The sequence below is a fragment of the Sinohyriopsis cumingii genome, chromosome 2, assembly GCF_028554795.1.
Source record: "Sinohyriopsis cumingii isolate HCF-2022 chromosome 2, ASM2855479v2, whole genome shotgun sequence".
In the NCBI taxonomy this organism is placed as follows: Eukaryota; Metazoa; Mollusca; class Bivalvia; order Unionida; family Unionidae; genus Sinohyriopsis; species Sinohyriopsis cumingii.
Genome location: NC_142962.1, coordinates 98,530,951 through 98,550,246, shown reverse-complemented (window position 1 = coordinate 98,550,246; position 19,296 = coordinate 98,530,951). Strand labels below are relative to the sequence as shown.

At 36.2% G+C, this 19,296-nt stretch overlaps 1 protein-coding gene across 1 annotated transcript in view; it reads right to left on the bottom strand.

The window, feature by feature from the left end:
* Positions 1-14,109: 14,109 nt before the first annotated feature.
* The window catches only part of LOC149805452 (uncharacterized), a 54,130-nt gene continuing 48,943 nt past the window's right edge, over positions 14,110-19,296 (bottom strand). The window contains exons 10-11 of the mRNA XM_089934222.1: positions 17,283-17,395; positions 14,110-14,204 (exon numbers count right to left, since the gene is read on the bottom strand). Coding sequence (XP_089790348.1) covers positions 14,110-14,204; positions 17,283-17,395 — 208 coding nt within the window. The remainder of the gene's footprint in view (positions 14,205-17,282; positions 17,396-19,296) is intronic.

The following is a 19,296-nucleotide window of genomic DNA, read 5'->3' as shown; positions in this document are numbered from 1 at the left end:
CAGTACTTACACAGTACAAAGCATGCATAGTGTCACTTAAATATCCTTATTTATTCCCCAACATATTAGATGCAGATTTTGCTTTATTCATTGTTTCGAGCAAATTGCATTCTTCCAGATAACATTTCAGCTAGTCCTTAATAGCTGTTTCATTTACGTTGAATCATGCAATTGATTGGCAAATAAAGGATTCCCAATTTTGTTTAACTAAAGGTACCTGAATAGGCAGTCACGTGGTATTTTCCCCACATATATCCGACCTTATTCCGTTATTGTCAACTCGTAAAGCATTTGGTATTGTTTACATAAAACGTGTATTCTGAATTAGTTTTTTGAGGACACATTTGCTGTGTGGTATCTATTTTCTTTCCTTTTTTAATGTAACGATGGTAATTAAAATTGCTATACATGTATATGGTATAAAAATCCCAGTTATTCACTCCTGTAAATTTCTTTTTCTGGGAATGGCGTTATAGCATATGGAGTTACAGCAATAGTAGTGATCATTCTTGGAATTGATTGGGATTTAAATTACACTTGGACGGTTTTATTGTTGTGGTATATTTTTTTTATTTTTGTATGGTAGAGGTTAAAAAAATCATTAATTTACATGAATAATGTTTAAACTTAACATTCTATTTAGTGAAGAAGCGAATTCTTTTTGTAAAGTAATTATTTCGTCACAACAATAATTCACAGGTGATGCAGCAGAACATATGGGACTTTTCTTGATTAGAAGAAATGAAAATCGAAGACATAATGTAATAATCGGGAGTTCTGTGCAAAAATCGGAAGATATAAAATCGGGAGGTAGGCTTCAAGTGCCCCTAACAACGGGATTTTTTCCCCGCCCGGCGTGAAAATTGACAGGCATGGTGTAAGATCGCTTACATCAAAGCAAACTGCAACTCAGTTTTTACGGTATTAGCATAATTTTCGAAACATTATTTCTGAAACTTCATTATTGTATTTTGGAGATATCATTAAAGTTTAGCGCAATGGTGCGCATGATTCGACTCCAAGGGATGTACTTAATTCAGTGCGTAATCAAACCTACAATGTACATGCGGTGGCGCCATTCTGTAAATACGTTCAGTAGCAAACATTGAATCAAACCGTATTGTTGTTCGTTGTGTTGTCATACAGGGGTCACATTTTAATGAGTTAGGTATTTACAATATCAAAGCAAAGTAAAAACGTAATTACCAGTGCACTAATATAAAATGTCAAATGCAGTAATGCGTAAATCAAACAATTGAGTCAGAAGGGAGAGGTAGTGTTACAGCAACTCGCGATTGCTAAATTCTTGTCATTGTTTCATCAAATTATACACAAATCTAAACTAGGCAGAAACAATAAGAAAATAGAAAATTAAATGAGTTACTTTTCAAACAAGTTTATACCATTTCTTTTTAATAATCATGCACGCCAACCTCGAGATAATTATACACGTACATGTATTTGTAAAAAATATAAGTTTGCCTAAATAAATGCATTTAGAACTTACCTCGTGCATCTCGAGGTATCATGGATTTTGTGGGTCGGCTATACGCGGGTCGTGCACTTTTTAGTGTTTATACATGAGCCGTTTGGGGGTCCCCTTATATGCGCGTATATACGGTATGTCGTTTACAAAGTATATATGAATGGACGGATATTCAATTTGAAGTCATCTTGCGACAGTGCAGTCATAAATAATAAAGGAGTATATGTGTGTGTATGTGATTGGGATTTTTAACGTAGCTTTTAACAATTTTTCAGTCATATCGCTACGATGTCTACAGTGTGGCAGTTTATAGTGATGTCTAGCACTGGGGCGTCATGCCGCAGACACGTAGCATGATGTCCCACCCAGTCACATTATCCTGACACCAGGCCGACCAGTCCTAACACTAACCTCTTAATGCTGAGCGCCAAGCGAGGCAGCTGTTAGTACCATTTTTGTAAGTCTTTGGTATGACTCGGCCGGGGTTCAAACCCACGACCTCCCGCATCCGAGGCGGACGCTCTAACCACTAGGCCACCGGAGCGGTCCATCCATGCATGATAGTACAGGATGATCTCTCCTTCAAAGGTGAAACTCCACATCCCCAAAGAGTTGAAAGGGAACTTGGCCACCGGAGCGGTCATTGTTTATAGGAACCAACAGATGGATGATGCGATCAGAAACTGTGAAGGAGATGACGGAGGTGTTCTAGGTGTTGATAGAACTTTCAACTTGGGACATTTCTATATCAGTCTTTTCCTACAAAAACTGATTTGTGAAAAGCAATAGAACCAACGATTGTACGGTCATGTTTGGGCCGTGCATGATACATTTTGATGCCGAAGACGAAACGTACGGGAAATTGTTCTCACGCGTTAGCGATCGATTTGGACACAAAGCGCGATTAACCATTGAAAGTGATGAAGAAAAGAGCATGACGAATGCACTACAAGCCTAAATTGTTGGTATCTACCAAACACATTCATGACAATGTACGATGACATCTTGAAGAAAGTGGGGCATGTTGTACTGACCCGTAAAAGAATACTCCAAATCATTTTTGGAAAAAGTGATGGAACAATAGTTGCCTTAGATGATACGGAATTTGGTTCAAGATATCAGAATTTCAAACACTATTTACAACAATTTCCAGTTTTCAAATCATATTGGCAAAGATTCGTGTTGGGCAAAATCAACATTTATGTTTTCCGTTCATTACGCGAAGGAGTAATCAGTGCACCATGGACAAATAATAACAGCGAGTCCATGAACCATAAGTTAAAGGCGGCGGTTAATTGGGACAGAACAAGTTCCCAGAACTTATTGAAGAGATCAAAACTATTATGAAAAACCAAATTCTGTTTTTCAGATGTGCTATTTATAGCAAAGGAGACTGGCGTCAAGCACCTACAATGGAACAACATGTTATTTCACATCTAGTACGGCATGGTATGCCACAAATGGAGAAAGACAGGCATATACACAAAGTTATGCTCGCAAAACCACCACCACCAACAAAATTCAGATATATCAGTGCCAGCAACCTAGACTTTAAATGTCTCACGGCTTCCGAAAATGTTGGAAAAAGACAGGCCAGCGGAAACGGACAGCATCAGAACGGACTAAAAATATTATTTTAAATTTGAAACAGTTGAACAGTAAGATACCTTTAAAAAATGTCAATAAAATTTGAATCGAGTGATTTTAGGTTAACTTATACTTGTATAAGTGTGGATTGGTTTATGTGGCGATATTTGTAAAACAAAAATAGAACAAATTAAAAAGAAGAAAAAGGAAGAAATGACTATAAAAGATGAATTTTGTAAAAAAAAAAGCTGAAGAATATTGTACAAAAGTAGAGCAAGCTGAAAGTTCAAAAGAAAAAAGAAAAAAAGAAAAAAGAAAAGAAGAACGGACCGCAGAAGAAAAGAAACTTTTGGCAGACAGCGACAATTTAATATTCTCATCCTTTAATAATCTCCGTTAATAACTGCGAGATAAACTATTAACTATTTGATACAGTCATCAACAATCCAAATATAATCCTACATCAATCATAGATTGGTTTATAAGTACTAAATTCGTTTTATGTGTTTTAATTATATGGCGAAAAATCTTAAAATATCAATATAGATAGAACAATTACTTACTCATACTGAGGCTTTGTTGGTGTTAAAAGTGCACAGTTATCTATAATAATAATAATAATTTTTATGCACTTTTAACAGTCATGAAATTTGTGAGATATTTTCACATTATATTTGCTCTATATTTGTGTTTTTTTTTTTCTTTCTTCCTGATCTGATAGAAACTCTTCAGCTGAGGTTTTTCTTTTAACACAGACTATTTAGGAATTCTTTTTTCTTAATAAATTAACATCGATCTGTACTTGTTTCCACCAGATTTTCTACAAATTTCTGTATTACCTTGTAGACCTCTCTTACAGCCTAATTTAGGTCCAGTATAACCTTTCTTGACATATTGATTGTGTAAACCGCATTATTCACCGTAACATCTACGATTGCAAAGATTATTTAATCCTTCTGAAAGCCATTTACACTTGTTCATACCAATTTGAAAAGGCATTGCTATATTTCATAAGCAAAAACATTGTTTAATTTTTAATTAAATAAAGATTCTGTCTTTATATTTAGTTATACAATGTCAGCGAATAATGACATTTGCGAAGTTATGTGTGAAATGATTCCAGCAGATTGTCCATTACACATGAATGAAGTATTTGACTGATGACACGAAAATTATTGACAGAATTGAAAGAATTTTCTGCTTTTTGACACAAGCTTAGCATCAGTACATATCAAGATAGATACTTGATTTGAACAAATAATTTTATTTATAAGTCCATCTTTGGTTATAATCCCATCTCTTAAATTTTCATACTATCACCAGGTTTTACCAAAAGAAACAATTTATCCATAAATGTACACGGAGACTCCTCCTTGCATGGGATAAATATTTTCTAACAATATTTCAAGACGACATACAATTATTAACATTACATATACATTAAAATTTGAAAAACAAAACTATATATTTCATACATACATACAACAGAATAATTTTTATACTTATTAATGCAATTGAAATATCTTCATCTTTCTTAAGTTTATATCTGAAGACTTTGACAGTTCAGAAGACTCCGTGTAAAATGAATCCAGTATATATCATTTTATAAGTCCTTTAAAATTTGTTATTTTTTTGTAGCACACAAATAATGACATCAACATACATATTTTTCATCTTCAAAATTATTGGGATATCAAGTGATACTATTTTAAAGGTATGCCCATTTTTGTATAATGCACTTCACAGTGTCCATAAGAGAACTATGATCTTTACCACCAGCTTCCATCCTAGATTTGAATCTTAAACTGGATAGTGAGGGCACGAGAGGATATACTAACAAGCACATTACATCACCGAAATCTGATCTGTATTTTCAGTAAAATATACACTTTAATGGATTAAAAACAAAAATATGTTAACAAATTAATCTATTCCATGTTTTCCTATTGAAATTGTATTTGTCTCAGATATAAAATACAGCCAAATCTTTATGATGTATATAATTTGCTGCTTAATTGATATATATATATATATATATATATATATATATATATATATATATATATATATATATATATATATATATATATATATATATATTATTATTATTAGCACGAATCAATTATTTCAAATAATTAAATCCAAAATATGTGCTTAGTTGCCAAATGTATCCAAGCTATTTTGTAATTCCTGTAATGTGACATGATCCTTTCCCACCTTATGTAATCAAAGAAAGTGCAAAGCCTTTTCTATGCAAAGGTACAAGGATTCTTGTCCAATGTCTTCGCTCGTACAGTACAAAGCCACTGCTTTGCATATGTACCTGGATCCGTGTTCAATGTCTCTACTCGTACAGTAGATTTCCAGCCTTTGTCTAGAAACATGTATTATGTCCTTGTCCACTCTTTGTTATCATGTACCAAAGCTATTCTGTAGAACCATTTATAAATTATTACATCCATGACCATTTATTTATCTATCCCTTTGCATAGAAGGTGTTCCTAGACCGCTGCCCTCTCTTTGAAATCATACACAAAGCCAAATTGGTGTTTTTTCTATGCAACGCATTCCATGATCTTTATCCAATGTGTGTACTACACATCCAAGCCTTGAAATATATGTAAGATGCCTATCCGCTGTTGCAAATTATATTTAAATATAGCACATTCCTTTATTGTATCCAAAACATGAGCACTGTTCAACGTTTGAAGCTATATGATTAAGCCCTTCTGTTTCTATAGCAGCCATACAGTAGTCCTTCCGCTGCCAAGACACGTATAACCATCATGGCGGTTTATAGATAACTATCATAGAGCCTTGTTCATAGTTCGAATTCTTATACAGAATTAATGTCTATTGTTCAGAAAGTTATGATATCAACAGCCTGCAATCATACAATCCACAAGATTATCTATAAATACTTATCCTAGATTTGTCTCCACAGTTATAAATCATGCATATATATATATATATGTTGGGTTTGATTTCTAAGGCACGTTCCTCTGGCCTTTGAAATCAAACTCACCCTACATCCCTTCAGCTGCCAATACTCATAAAATCATCAAGGATGTGTTTGCATATGTATCCTTTGATTTTTGTTAACTGTTTGAAATCATGCACAAAACTCACTTCTATTTTATACTAAACTCCTTAAAGTCTTGTTTTGTTTTGCTATATTCATAAAAGTGCTATGGTTTGGTATACAGACCTATCCTCATTACTTGTCCATTGCTTGAATTAAAATCTTACACATATGTCGTGCGTTGTCTATAGTAATCTTCCTTCTGTATCGTATTTTGCAAATATTCAAGCACCAGGGTTTTGTAGAAATATGTGCCCTAGGTCCTTTTGCTCAGTTTGAAATTGTACACAACCGTTTCCCAGGTCCTTGCCCCTGCATGTACTCAGACAATAGCAACCGTTTGGAGTAAATATCTATTCCAGGTCTTTGCCAATGATTTGGAACCATTCCTAAAGACTGGACCTTATATGTAGCAATCTTCCATCGATCTTTGTCACCTACCTGTAGTCTGTCGAAGACTTTGTAAAAAATATATATGCTAAATCCTTGTCACTTGCTTCAGATTGGACATAAATGCCATGCATTGTCTGTAGTAACCGTTGTCCTATGCCTATAATGACACAAGTACTAAAGTTTTGAATAAATGCATATCCTGTTTCCTTTCGCACCGTTTGAAACCACACAACAATGTTACACGGTTTATAAAGGCGTCTTCCTTAGGTTCTTGTCCTCTACATGTACACGTACAATTGCTGCAGCTCTGCATTAATGAACATCGTATGCCCCTGTTTGCTATAAAACGATACAGACACTCTGTCATTTCTAAAATATCATTCATTAGGTCCCAGTCCTCTACGTGTATTGATAAGAGTGAAGGTTTTGCATAGTCACATCTCACAGACCCTTTCCCTGTCCACTCTTTTAAATTGCACACACACACACACACACATTTTCTGCGTTTTCTCTAATTTCCTACCTTTGGTCCTTGTGCTTTATTTTTATTCACACAATTGCCACAACTTCGTATAAACACTACTTTCAATATATATGCGCACAAACTTTCCTACGATGTGCCATTGCTGAAGAGTTCGAGTACAATACCTATAGCTGATATGATGAAGATATATTGGGGTGCGCCTGCAATAGGTACTTCTTATACCAAGAGTTATAGTAACACATACGCGACCCAAACTGTCAAGATCAGCCACGAAGTAACGTTGTTCTGCTGCCCTTGAAGATATTTTTATACTCGACCTACCCAAAAGGTGCCTACCGGAAAAGTTAAAATTATGGCTTACATTTCCGGAGTCATATTTAAAGAGTTAAAACGACTTAAGTTTCAATAAGTAGTTTTCACTCAACGACGTTTTTGCAGCGCCACCACGGTATTATGGAAAATTGATAGTGTTCATTGATTGTCGATCTCCCAATGTTGGTGTTCGTGTATGTATGTATGTATGTATTTATGTATGTATGTATAATAATAGTTCATTAATGTTAAATCCTTTGGGCTCTATGCCATACTGACCAAAATCATTAGTGTTAAAATCCTGTCTTACCGCATTGTGGTTCAGTAATTATGTTAATTTTGTAGAGCCTTAAAACTAGATAAATTAATACTATAATTTCATATGATACATAAACTGCTAATTCTGCGTTTCTTTTGAACCCTGTAAACCGCATATTTTAAGTCCCCTCAGACTCAAAAGTGCCCCCTTCCTTATAGTGCTGAATTAAAATATATTGTCACACATGCATTAATGTTAAATTTCCATATACTCAAAACCACCCTCCATACTGCTGATATAACATTTTAACATGTGAAGAAAGACCACATCTCTGATATATGTTTATAAATTTAAAAAAAAAATGTATCGAATTTACAAGTATACACATCTTATTGTCAACAAAACCCTGTATTTTACTACTATATTTCATACGGAAATGTTTAGTGCGCTTAATTTCGCAATATTGGATAAGCTTAATTTACAAAATCTAGTATTTAGGTATGTGATATATACAACATCAAGATGCAACTAATATTCAGTTGTGATGTGTGGAACAATCTAAAAATAAATGACTGACATTACAGTTTAATGTGTTTCTTAAATGATAATAATGTTGCAAGAGAGGATTAACTTGAGTACCATCATAATTCTGTAGCAATATAAATATATTGGGTTATCAAGAAAAACTGAGGCAACAGTCTACTCTGAGAATGATGTTGCAGTTTGCTTAATATCATATATGCAAAAAAAAGTCTCTTGCTGGCGATCAAATGCTTCCACCTGAAATTGAAAATCAAAACCACATTTTAGGGCTAACAAACTGCTAGTTGCTGTTGTTGTTGATGATGATGATGATGATGATGATGATAACGATGATGAAGATGATTGTAATGAAGGTTATTTCGTGGGTGTGGTGCTGCTATTGTTGATGATGTTTTAGTTTGTTGTTACAGATCCTCAAATGTTAAAAAACTTATTCGTATCTAAACCTTTATGAAGAATATCATTGAAATTTCAAATTGTGTGAGAGCAACATATTTTAAATTTTAAATAGTATTCCAGAAAATTTCCTTGATCTGATTTATTTCTTTATTTTTAAAGAAAGGGTCAATAAAACCTATATTTACTACGGACCTGTTTTAATTCTGTGGATAATGGAAATTTATAACGGACATGGAGAATATTTCTTACATTTTTCATAGCCTAATCTCCCAGACATATAAAATTAGTATTTCGAACAATTTTTCTTCAAGCAACATATTTTACTCTGCAAAAATGTATACCAAAAGAATCCAGGACCCTCATGCAAGTTGATTTAAATAATGATTTACCTTATAAAATCAAAATCCTGTTTACGTTAAGTATCCTACAGGAAACTGCTTACCTACATTGTTACTGATTGGTCTTGATTTAATCCCGTAACAAGTTTGTGATATATTAATCTGTAAAAAGACAAATAACGAATTCAGCATCTGATAAAGATTAATAAGAACTGAACAAACAAAAAACAGCGTTGATATCAATACTGACGTTTAGAGGACGGGACAGATAAATATGTGTATCGATGTTTGCAATTAATCTAGTAAAGCCCTGTATCAACAACACACTCCTGGGTGTCAGATTGGACACAAGCTGTCGAGTGTCCCTGCTAGGTGTGTAGGCGAGTGGGATAGTGGGCACGTAATTTCTTAACTTGCCGCTACGTTTGTTTAAGTGAAACTCGGGCACTTGCGGTTGCTGTGCCTTTGCACAAATGTACTCAACAGCCTCGGTCGCCAAAGCTTGGGCGATGCGCCGTTCGCATTTCTCCTTGATGCGGAGACGAGTTAAGACGAGTCTATCAGCGGAAGAACGTCAGCTTTCCTTGCCCAACTGGGAATTGGAATTCGGTGCTGTTTTACCACTGTTGGTGGTGGCGGTAGTGGAGTCTGCTCCAGGATGTGCTTCAGCAGTTCCAATGCGTCTGATTTGCTCGTCCGACTTGGTATACAAATACCATACTGCTCGGCGAGTTCTGTTATTTGTAAATCTTAGGCATGCTTATACTAGGGGTGGGCAACACTTTTGTTCAACGAGGTTCTCATAGTGCTAGTTTCACTAGGTGGCGCTGCTAGTCAACTCTGTTCATATCGACGGCGTAGCAATAGTAACATGTCTAGAAGTTCAGCTTATGAATCATGGACTCTAACAGAAATAAGAGAAGAATTAAAGAAAACAAATGTCAAGGTTTCTGGTCGGTAAAAAGAGCTCATTGAGAGGTAAGTGAGCGTACACTTTCTTAGCACGATCCAATCAAGGATGCATTGAAGTTTAAAGACGCCAACCTCGAAAATTGATTAAAGTTGGATATGAGCAAATATTTACTCGAGTACAAGTCCTATTTTTATATGATTATAGTATGAAATATTGAATTAAATGATATATTGTATTAGTAATTGACCTAGATGCATCCAGTCATCTAAGTTCCATAATTTGTTTAATTTTTTTAATTGTTTGGGAAATGTCTAGCCGAGTTTTGTTTAGTGCACAATAGATGGGCATATATTATAGATGACTATAGAAAATTAGAAGTATTGACACAAATCTTGGATATTGAACTGCTTACAAAATAAATTTAGTACACAGGCATGCATTACTTTTTTATTGCTGCTTCAAAAAACCAACATCCAATTATGTTTGTTAGTAACCATGTTTTTGATGCGGGAGGTCGTGGATTCGATCCCTGGCCGAGTCATCATAAACTTACAGAAATGGTACTAACAGCTGCCTCGCTTGGCTCTCAGCATTAAGTGGTTAGTGTTAGGCCTGGTCGGCCCGTTGTCAGGATAATGTGACTGGGTGGGACATCATGCTACATGTCTGTGGCATGATGTCCCAGTATTTGACAACACTGTAAACTGCCACACTGCAGACATCGTAGCGATCTAACTGAAAAAATTGTTAAAGCTACGTTAAAAATCTAAGTCACACACACACACAGCAACCATGTTTCATGAAAGAACAGCTTACACGTTGCTATCTCTCTCTCATATTCTCCAAGCATATATACAATTTTTTCAAGGCAAAAATGCTGTAAATAAATGACTAAGTTACGTATCTGCAAAAATTATAAGTGTCTTGTCATCGTGAACTTTCATCATTTTATTCGTGTCGATGAAGTATAGAAGCGGTCTGGAATTTTAACGTTCTCAAATAGAGTACACGTTATATGTAATTACAACACTGAAATAAAACATGCAAAGCTCCTGCGATATACATAATTACAAAAAGCTTTTCTAAATTATCAAAATTAGTTTTAAAATAATATCATAATTTACTGATTGTATGATTTATTAAAATGTAAAGTAATAATGATCAAAAAATTGAAGAGGGTCTAATTCTGGTCACTATTCACCACATAGACTAACGAGAGTAAGTTATCTTAATTGCACACAGGAAGTAAAGCTTATGTAGTTTGGCTGGTATCAAGAGACCAACAGAGCCAGTGAAATGAACTGTATGACAAATGCTGAAACAAACAGCAAGCAACTTTTAATCTTTATTGTATTTCTTTAGAGGTTGGAGTTTTATGGTAAAAATTCAGTGTCTGGTACTACTGAGCCAGAGTTTAAGATCGATATTCCAGGTATAGATAAGTACAAGGATACCCATGTCGGAATGACCAGCAATTTTCCCCAATTCATCAGGGAAAGGTTGATGGAATGCCTGTCTCAGTATTGCAAGGACTTTGATGCGAAAGTAGTAATAAGGGGCTGTTTAGGGACAATGGAAATCCCAGTCAAAACGGTCGTGGGCACGATTAGGGACAATGGGAATTTAACATGGGAATACAGGACCGGCACTTTGGGGGCAATCGGACTTTAATATGGGAATATTGGGCGTGAATAGGGACAACAAAAATATTGGGTTTGTATAGGGACAATATGAATGGAAGAGGTGAGGTGACGCCACAGTACTGAAGATTGGTATAATGTAGCAAGGGCTGACCTCAATCTGGTCCAAAGAGTGGGGGGGGGGGACCTAGAACGTTTGGCGAGACAGAGACTTATTTAACACATACATTATACAACATACAAACACAAGCAACTGTACAACCGACTAAAAATATTTTAGGCAAGAAAGATAATTATTTCGAGATATAAAACACATGCAAATTACAACAAACAAACACAAACAACTATAAAACCGGCTAAACGTTTTATCGGCAACAAAGCAAATCTTTTCGAGGCATATGAGTGGCCCTAAAAAGGGCCTTTTAGGTTCTTCTTCTTCTATTTTCTCCACTTCTTCCACCATCTCCTCACTTCCTCAATAATTCCTTTCTTCTTCTTTTCCGTCTCTGGAATGCGGGCAGGATGTCCCATCAATCTAACTTTTTGTTGTATCTTCATACAGTTTTCATTCATTCTTTCTAACTCCTCTTTTTTTCTTCTTCTGTTTTCTATGTTCTCTCTTTCTTTAGCCCAACTGTTTTTTTTAATCTTCTTCACCTCTTCTTCTATCACTTTTCTCATTATTTCTTCTCCTTTCTTTAGTTGGTCCAGATCCCACTTAACAAATGACCACTCTATCCAATGCAGTGTGTCTTCAAGAAAGTACCTTACTTTGATAACACAACCAAGTGCCTCCTTCAAGATTTCCACTCTTACATATGGAGGTTGAATGAAACCTCTCAACTTTTCTACTTCTTCCTCTAACATACCTTGCACCAGATCCATGGCTAACTTCAGGCTAGGCACAAAGTCTAGGCTACCTGGATATTTCCATTCTTTCTCAAGCTTTTCCACCACATAGGCTGCTTCCACGATATAGTACCAACAGTCCTACAATTTGTTGAACAAATATATTGTCATCTTCGTTGTTGAATGGTGTGAACGACGAACGCTTTGACTGTATATTTGTTAAACACGGGCGTGAAGGAAAATATCCCTTACACTCACTTCACATATTATCTACTATACACACACGGGAAGGACAAAAAACAAACCCTTACTAAACTATCCACAAAGCCTAAATATACTATCCACACACGGGAAGGAGAAAACACCCACACCCACACACACACATCAGTAAAGGAGTGAGTGTTTAATATCACACTACTCCACAATCACACAAATTGGCAACTTGAGTATAGTCTCTTTTCTAGAGCTTCGGTTAGTCCTGAAAAAGGCTGTTTTTAGAATTCCAGATGCACCTCTTAATGTCGGCACCTCCCAGGTCTAGCCTCACACACGCATCGTCTGCTCCAGTCCTGTTCCCAATTGATGCATGTGGTTGGGACTGCTGAGGGGAGGGGGGTTGTTGACTGGCTTCACTCTCCCAGTCTTCACTTTGAGGGATAGCGAAGACTTCCCTCATTATCCTGTTCTGCACACGTGCATGCTGACTGCTTTCCTCATGCAGCCGCTGAGGCTCCCGCTCTTGCCTCTGCAATTCTTGGTCCCAGATCTCAATTTGTGGGACGACGGGTCTCTGTGCTAGTTGTGTATGTGGTGCTGCAAGTGGTTGTGGAGAATTCCTCACCATGGGCTTGACTTCACATGTCTCAAGATGAGGTGAGTTAGGATAAGTTTTTTCTTTTCCTATTTCTTTCTTTTTTCTGTCCTCATCCTCCTTCTCTATCCTGGCCTCCTCGGATACGGCCTCCATAGCCAGTTCATCCAGGATGCGCCTGGCATACTCCAGGTACATCTGGAGTTCAAGCAATTTAGCAATTTTGTTGCTCATCTTCTTTAGCTGATGCGTCAAAGATGGGTAGCCAGACTGACGAGCGTTTCCCTTGAAGGAAAACATCACTGTCACCAAAACATTCATTGTCCATATCATTACCCAAAAGAAACATGGAACGCGCGGACTTAAAAGAAGCGCTCACTCACTTTGTTAGTTACAAACCCTAACTACTATGTTTAAAAAAACTCACTATTTGACAAGCTACTGAAACGAAGTGCTTATAGACACACTTCTAACAAAGTCAAACAAACGAAGTGCTTATAGACATACTTCTATTTTTATAACTTACTAACATACCATTGGCAATTGAATTTGTATCTCTTTTCTAGAGTATTGGAGTAGCCCTGAAAAGGGCTGATTTTTGTGGACAGGGAATTATGACAATCTTTTATTGTCTAAGAAAGCGTCCCCGTCTGGTGACAGGCTTTCCAACAGGATAGGATCTGCTGTCTGCTTCTTCGGAATCTGTATGTGCAAAACAATAAACTAAATTTCTGGATGGCCATCAGTTGACCTCATTCCACTGGTGAAACATAAAATTTATCCATGTGACAAACACATTGGTAACCCGAATCTCAGTTAGTTTAAAAAGGCCACTGAGCTCGGTGGAGTTTAAAATGTGCAACAAACTGATCTTCAGTACCAATGTCAGGTAATGTCCCATCATAGTAGTGTGTTGAGGTGATATGCTGCTGCACCTAATGTGTCTATTACAAATTTAAAATGCTGATAATTCTCCAGTCCGGTATAAAAATGTATTTCCAGGGTATCATTCACTAAATTTTGGATACACAAATTGGTTGATCACTACTTTGTGTCCCATAATCTCTTGTGCTGGTTTCTTCAGTCTGAGTTGAGGCGGGGATGTAGACTGGAACCACATTTGAGTAACAGGTTTTAATTTACAAAAGCAAGTGCATCAATTTCATTTTTAATAGTACATTGGGAAATAGGACGCGTAACACTGTGTATCGTGGGCTTCAAAAAGTCTCTCCGTATAGCCACCATCCAAGATTTAACCCGATCTTTTGGGGACCAGGGAAATTTTAACCCCCTCTGTGTACTAGGGTATGTAACATTCCGTAAGCGTTATTATAATATGGTAATAGGTAGCTACTTCATGTAGCTTTCTCGTTCTTGACTGATGTTGCTATATGGATGCTGACCTCTTCCGGTTTGAAATGAACGGGGTTGCTGATGAGCGCCGCCTGTCGGTAATGATGTTTACGGAGAACCAAATTGAAAATAATTTGTCAGTGGTGAGTTTGATTTTCGGTATTTTGATGGGTTCAGAGGATGCGATTGAATCAATCCTGGTGAGTAACTCATCCATTTCTTTGCGTGCTTGGCATCGGTTGGTGTCTGGGCGAACATAGTTGCCCCTGATCTCTCCCTACGCGGCCGATTGTACTCCAGATCCACAGAGCTGACAAAGCTGGTTACGTGATTTGACTCCAACGTCGCAACTCAGACAGGGACGGACCCCCTGATACTCGCGTAATATTTGTGTGTGTGTGTGTGTGTGTGTGTGTGTGTGTATGAGAGTGCTAGAAATAGCATCCTCTGCCACAAGGCTCGCTCTTTCCAGACAAGTTGCTTTGCACGAGTTTCGTACCATCCCTTGTGTATTCCTATTTACATACGTAAGAGTTTTATCTAATTGGACAAAATAATCCAATCCACACCCTTGCGTCCCAACTTCTCTTGCTATGCCCTCAAGACAAAGTGACTAACGGCTTGGGTTTGTGGGGACACCAGTGACTATGAGGGTTTTGATGTTGGGAAGCGTTCTTGGGAACCCCATTTTGCATCTATTGCTTTTATATTTCTGCATTTTGCGTGTAACCAAAAATGCTCAACGCAATGCCCTACTAGACGAAACAAATACAATGCCCCATGGATGGAGTTAAAGTTGGGCATTTTGCTAACCATGGCATTTGCTTGGAGCCCATAGGATAGGGAATGAGGCAAAAGCCCCATTTTCATAGTACTGAAAGAATGGCATGCTAACCACGCACTTCTATCTATTGGCTTAATTATCCTTCGTTAGTATTATCGTAAATTATTGAATAACGATTCCTTCTTATCTTTTCATCATTAATTATATTAATCAAATAATTATCAGTTATGTCTGTTTTTGGCATGCCAACGGTATTAATGGGGCAGGATGAGTAATGTGACTGACTTTGGCGTTTTAATTACGAATCAGTCTCAACTTCACTACTTTTTTGGATTATCGCTAGAAGTGACATTTGTTCCCACCACTTTTAAAGAATCAATCTTCCGACATCAAACTTGATTGTAAAGTGTGTATATATATATATATATATATATATATATATATATATATATATATATATATATATATATATATATATATATATATATATATATATATAAAAGCCTGTTTTAAGATGTGAGATATTTGTTCCTTAATTATATTGTTATTGTTGTTGTTGCTTGTTTGTATTTTTGCTTTGTTTAAGTTTTGGTTTGGTATTAAATGGCTCATTATGGCATACAATGTTGCGACGAGGTAATGAATTAAATTGCCGTGCCAAGAGAAGCACAACAGAGGTTGATTGTACTTGGTATGGGCAGGACTCGGACAATATACAGAGACAATGAGAAATGGCAATTGGCTTACCTGGATAGGTGCCTCTAGCTATCCTTTAAAAGTGGAATATCTTTTTTATACCTCTTCCTATTAATAATAAATCCATGTTGTTTTCATTGTAAGGAATCGTTATTAATTCCTTTGTGGGACCGCTCCGACGGCATAGTGGTTAGAGTGTCCGCCTCGGATGCTGAAAGTGTGGGTTCGATCCCCGGCCGAGTCATACCAAAGACTTATACAAATGGTACTAACGGCTGCCTCGCTTGGCAGTCAGCATTAAGAGGTCAGTGTTAGGACTGTTCGGCCCGGTGTCAGGGTAATGTGACTAGATGGGGAATCATGCTACATGTCTGCGGCATGAATCCCCAATGCTAGAAATAACTATAATCTGCCGCACTGCAGACATCGTGTGATATAACTGAAAAATTGTTAAAGTTACGTTAAAAATCCAAATCATACACATTCTTTCTTTGTCATAAACTGTATACATTATATGTTGTTAGCGACAAAATACTGTCTTAGAGATTTTAATTTTTTCCAGATGTCAGCTTAATTTTGACTTGTTCTATTTTCGGAATAGGAAACTGTAGACTTCGGATGTCGAATATCAGTTTCCTTTGTGCATCAAAGAATGCAGTTACCATCGTTAGATGACACCTAAATGAATATTTAAATAAACCCTTGTTATTTCTGCTGAGGTTTGAAGCTTCATGGACTAATGCATGCACTATTAATCTCATGATTGTTCTCTCCAATTTCCAGTACTTTATGATCGTGAATATGGACGTTAACTTAAATATACATTGGAACGGATTGCATTTGTAATATGTCTTCATAGTGAAAAATACGGTACAGACCTGGCAGTAACTTCTAATCGGCGTTCTTCTATAAGGCCTGAAAAGATAATAGATGGAGAAAAAGGTTCTCTTACAATAGGCATGTCCTTTCAAATGTTACCTTGAGTTTTAAGTATATTATGACACGTGCAACCGTTTATAACTCAAAATATGCATGTCAAAATTTTGAAACCGTATTATATTTAAAAGCACAGAATATGCTAATTTCACCAAGTTTATTTTTATATGGAAAACGAGTTCCAATGGCAGAAAAGATACACTGTTTTATAATATGATTGTTTGCGAAAGAAAGTTATAGATGCTTGGTGAACCATGTCATATCGGCTAGCACGTTTATGATATTACTGGGTAATAATTTACACCAATTTTATGAATATCGGTTTGCTCAGGTATTGTGAATGTTAATTATGGAAACAATTATTTCGTTTCTTTATTTAAAAATTGATTAGCACTGGATGGGGCATGCTTGACCCACCTTGTGGTTCCATGTAGGAATGAACTTCAGCCCTGGTATTTTCTGGATTCTCATCATCGTCAGAAATAGCATGATTCCCAGCAGATTGAAGAATCTTTCTTCTTTTATCAGACCTAGAATTAAAAGCCTATAATATTTGAAAATGCACTTTCCTATCTTGCTTCCAGTCAGTAGTACTATGAAGGACCAGTACTTATAGGTTGCTCTATTTCTGTAGAAAAATATGAACGTGTTTTTCCGAGTAATACTGCACGACCTTGGGAGTGAAGTATTACTCCACAAAAACGATTTAATATTTTTTCGTACCAATGCAGTCTTCTTTTTGTTATATACTCGTTTTGTATTCCACCTACGACTTTATAATACCAGAATAAAGAATAAACGACAAGAAACAAAGTAATTGAATTGATCATGTATTCCAAAATAAATACACAGCCGTATATTAATCAATACACAGAAACAATATTATTGCGCACATAAAACCGCCCACCAACCATTGAACTTCGTCGCGCGCCCGAAATTAGTTTTAAAAATTTAGTTTTGGCCTACTTAAAATTTAAATTAAGAGCCATACTTTGAATGAATGCGCATTGAAACGACTTTTCCTGATGGTCTGGAATTAATGAATTTTGTGTTTCTACTGATCCAACTCAATTGTACTTTTCTGCTTGTAATGGACTGGATTTATTAGCTGAGTCAATTCCGCACGATGTACTTGTGATTTGAGCCATGGACTGGCACTGAATCAGCCGTACCGGTTTCGTCATTGATTGTTTGTATTCATAATGTTCGAAAAATATTAATTATTTTTATTTAAATTATGAAAAGACGCTATGGAATATCGCATTAATTTCGTTTTGAGTGAAGTAAGGAGAACGTGATTTCTGTTGGAAACATAGTCGAAAATACAGTATAGTTTTGCGGTGTTTATTCAAGTTTTAGAACCCATGACATGAGCCATGTAATTCAGATTTGCAGAACTAAGAAAGTACATTTTGAGGAAATTCAAGACTGAAAAATATAATTATATGTTATTGCCATTACTTCCAGCTAAAGATGGCTAATGTTTATGCAGTATCACTTGTATGCTCTCAGCTGGAGGGACCGCAGCTAAGTACATGGCCTGTGTGGTTTCTATCGCTAGCCTGTATAGAAAACATTGTATAAAATAAATTAAAAGGGGTAAATTTGCAAAGCAGCTATTTGTGACAGCTAGCGGAATTAAGACGTCTTCGTCGTCTTGGCTGATTGGCTCTGGGACTCTTAGGTTTCAGCCAAAACCTTCAGTTCCATTTTTTTTTTCAAATTTAGTATTTTTTGCTGACTTGCAAAATGGTACGTGTTTGATAGATATTGTTATAGACCCTAGAGAACACCAATCATAGTCTGAACCATTTTATTTGCAAGAAGTTTCTCCTAAATAACTGTTTAAATTAACAGAATGGTATTTTTGAAACCGCGTCTCTCATGTTTGTTGTGGACATTGCGAATATCACGTTCATTCCTTTGCTTGTTTGAGAGTTTCCTTTGTGGTTCTATGAAATCGTTTACATTTTTAACTCTATCATCCCTACATTCCAATAGACGAAACAGCTTGTTTAGTTCATCCACTGACAAATCTAACAAACCCAAAGCTAAACGTCTGCTACATGAGCGTACATTGTTTACAAAGTAGTTCCGAATACACAATGCTATTTTTAGACACGTGTCGTGCAAAATGAAGTAGTGCAGTATGGAAAATACTGCATGATTCTATCTATTTTTGACTGCTTGAAATAAAGCATATTTTTTCCTGCTAAACTAAGAACTCAAAAGGTCCAATATGCGTTCGTATAATTTGTTGTTGTTGATGTATTTATTGTTAATTTTATCATGAATATAAAACTACGTCTATTATCGCTACAGGCCACCCAAATAAATACCTTACGTCCTTCGGTGATTGAATAGTTTCATTTTGATATGTTGCTAGCTTTCATTTAGCAATAGATACATAAAATTAAAGCAGCAGTTAAAT